At 45.0% G+C, this 2,457-nt stretch overlaps 1 protein-coding gene across 1 annotated transcript; it reads right to left on the bottom strand.

Moving 5' to 3' along the window:
* Positions 1–461: 461 nt before the first annotated feature.
* On the bottom strand, positions 462–1,645 carry LOC131027510 (uncharacterized). The gene is made up of 2 exons (XM_057957593.1): positions 1,456–1,645; positions 462–739 (listed from the first exon to the last, which is right to left on the bottom strand). The coding sequence occupies exons 1-2, from the start codon at positions 1,643–1,645 to the stop codon at positions 462–464; spliced, it is 468 nt and encodes a 155-aa protein (XP_057813576.1).
* Positions 1,646–2,457: the final 812 nt, after the last annotated feature.

The following is a 2,457-nucleotide window of genomic DNA, read 5'->3' as shown; positions in this document are numbered from 1 at the left end:
GGCCTCGTCGCTCTATCTCTACATCTCTCTCTGCCCAAGCAGTATCCCGCTCTAGTAACACTGTTACCACCTGTCTCTGCAGCTATGCAACCTGTGCTTGGGCCTGTATGAGCTGACCCTATACCCTATGCAGTAAGGCCTGTAATGCTTCTATCTATGTCTTTTATTGATGAGGAGGAACTCTAATCTGCAAACCTTGTGGCTGCAAAGGCCATGGATCCTGCATACTAACCTTTCAAGGGGCAAGAGGGGGCATATCAATCCTCCTCTATCGGGCCAATGGTTGCACATCCTCCTCCTTTGAACCCTCCTCCGTTGCTGCGCCCTCCAATCCCATCAAACCTACTCCTCCACCAACCTCCTCAAACTGTGTCTCCTCATCAGAAGAATCACCACTCTCCTCCTCAGATCTGTCACTATGTCATCCCTCCTCAACCCCCCATGGCAGCAACATCCTCCGCCTACACTGGCCCTCCCTGCCCAATCCGATCCATCCTCCATCTTCCTCCTCTACCCCTCACTACACCTCCTCTACCCCTCACCACTCCTCCTCCTCCCTCATCTCCTCCTCCTTCCCCAACACCACCTCCTCCCCAACCATGTCCAATCACACCACCTACAACAATCCTACCACCCCTCCTCCCTCTACCGCTTTTCCTCCCATCTCGGCGAACTCCCCCTCTTCCCTGATCATCATTATCATTGACCTCCTCTAGTGTAGGAATCGTCTCTCCTGGCCCTGTTAGTTGAGGGAACATGTGTGTCAAAAATTATTGCATATACTCTGTAGTCATCCATGCATCCGCTATATCCTCTAACATGCTCCATACATAAAAGGGAAAAGAATAGAACTCAACTTAGGCTGCCTCAAAATCCAATGTGGGCCCCCAATCTGTCCTCTCCTTGTGTACCCGAGCATACACAGTCATCCCTGTGGCATCGGTTGTACACGACTGAACTGTCGATAAACCCAAGGAAGAATAAACTGCTCTATCACATACATGGTGTGACCCAAAAGAAATCTGCTCATAAATAAATGTGGAACCTCAAAAGAATCCTTTGGCCATGGCTCACACAATCGATAGGACCTCCACACCACTGTATCCATATCATCCAGGGCCTGCCTCCAATACTCTAACTTCCTGAGCATCGGCTGAGAAGCAACCTAGCTGTACATCATCACAAAAGGTGCCTCTACTGGTCTAAACCTTGACCCAAGTGGACGGGTCACGATTATGTGCTCCCATGCCCAAATCTATAACAAAGTGCATCTAGAAGCTAGGCTAGCTGCATCATCATAAACCACCTGGTGAAGCTCATGGTATAGATGGGCGAGCAAGAAAATACCCCACGCATATCATGTGCATGCCTGCACCATCTGTCACAGAACTCGACCCCATCCAACTGATAAACCATGTGACCTCCTATCTAGAGTCAGGAAGTTGCTAATCAAACCTGCCAAAACTAAAGGGAGTGGGGCATAGTTGTCTACCATGTCTTGCCATGCCACTGAGTAGCCTACAATATGGGGATTAACAAACATCTCCTGCAGAGCATCGGTCTCGTCGACCTCCTCCACATCATACTCAACTAGCTCACTTGTGATCAAAATCCGTAGAATTTGATAGACGTCCTCCAGCGTCATTGTGATCTCACCAATCAGTAAATGGAAGGTGTTATGCTCACTATGCCATCTCTCAGCCAGTGCACTGAGTAGTGCCCTATTCTTCTGATAGGATGACATGTGTAACAAGTGGATGAGACCAGAAGCCTCTATGACTGCCAAATCATCAACACTAAATTGATCACATCACAAAAGTCTTCAGGAATTTCTCCTGAAGCATGAGCACTCCTCAATGGGTCTATATCAATACATGGATATCATCTTATCAGATACATCTATTCTACACAATCCAACAAACAACAAATCAAGTGATGATAGTCACACAATCAACCAAGGTTTGTTCAATCATCCAATCAATTAATCACACCTCATATCAACATTCAAACAACACGCTTCATATCAAGACTCATATCGAAAATCAAATACCATTTTAAACGACCAAGTTTGATATCGACAATCAATCTCAAAAACAAATCAACCAGGTTCCAATCAATCCAGACTCATATCGCAGATCAATCAAACCAATCTCATATCGAACACAGATCCATATCGACATAATCCATATCAAAAAATTTTTGACCCATATCGAACAGAGACCCATATCGAAATTAGGCCCATATCAAAAAACAATTAACTCATATCGAATCATGACCCATAACAACTTTGACCCATATCAAAATCGGACCCATATCAAATAATGAAAAATTGATCCATATTGCAATCAAGACCCATATCGACTTTGAACCATATCGCAATCAGGACCCATATCTAACATTGACTCATATAAAAAATAGACTCATATCGACTTTGAACCATATCAACTTTGACCACAA

This window comes from Cryptomeria japonica, chromosome 10, assembly GCF_030272615.1.
Source record: "Cryptomeria japonica chromosome 10, Sugi_1.0, whole genome shotgun sequence".
Taxonomy (NCBI): Eukaryota; Viridiplantae; Streptophyta; class Pinopsida; order Cupressales; family Cupressaceae; genus Cryptomeria; species Cryptomeria japonica.
This window is presented reverse-complemented; position numbering and strand designations above follow the sequence as displayed.

Bases quoted from the DNA above. Each gene is read 5' to 3' on its own strand.
- LOC131027510 (XM_057957593.1), bottom strand. From the start codon at position 1,645: ATGACGCTGGAGGACGTCTATCAAATTCTACGGATTTTGATCACAAGT. The intron at 740-1,455 runs GTTTGATTAGCA...CTCAACTAACAG, and splicing joins ACTCCCTTTAGTTTTGGCAG to GGCCAGGAGAGACGATTCCT.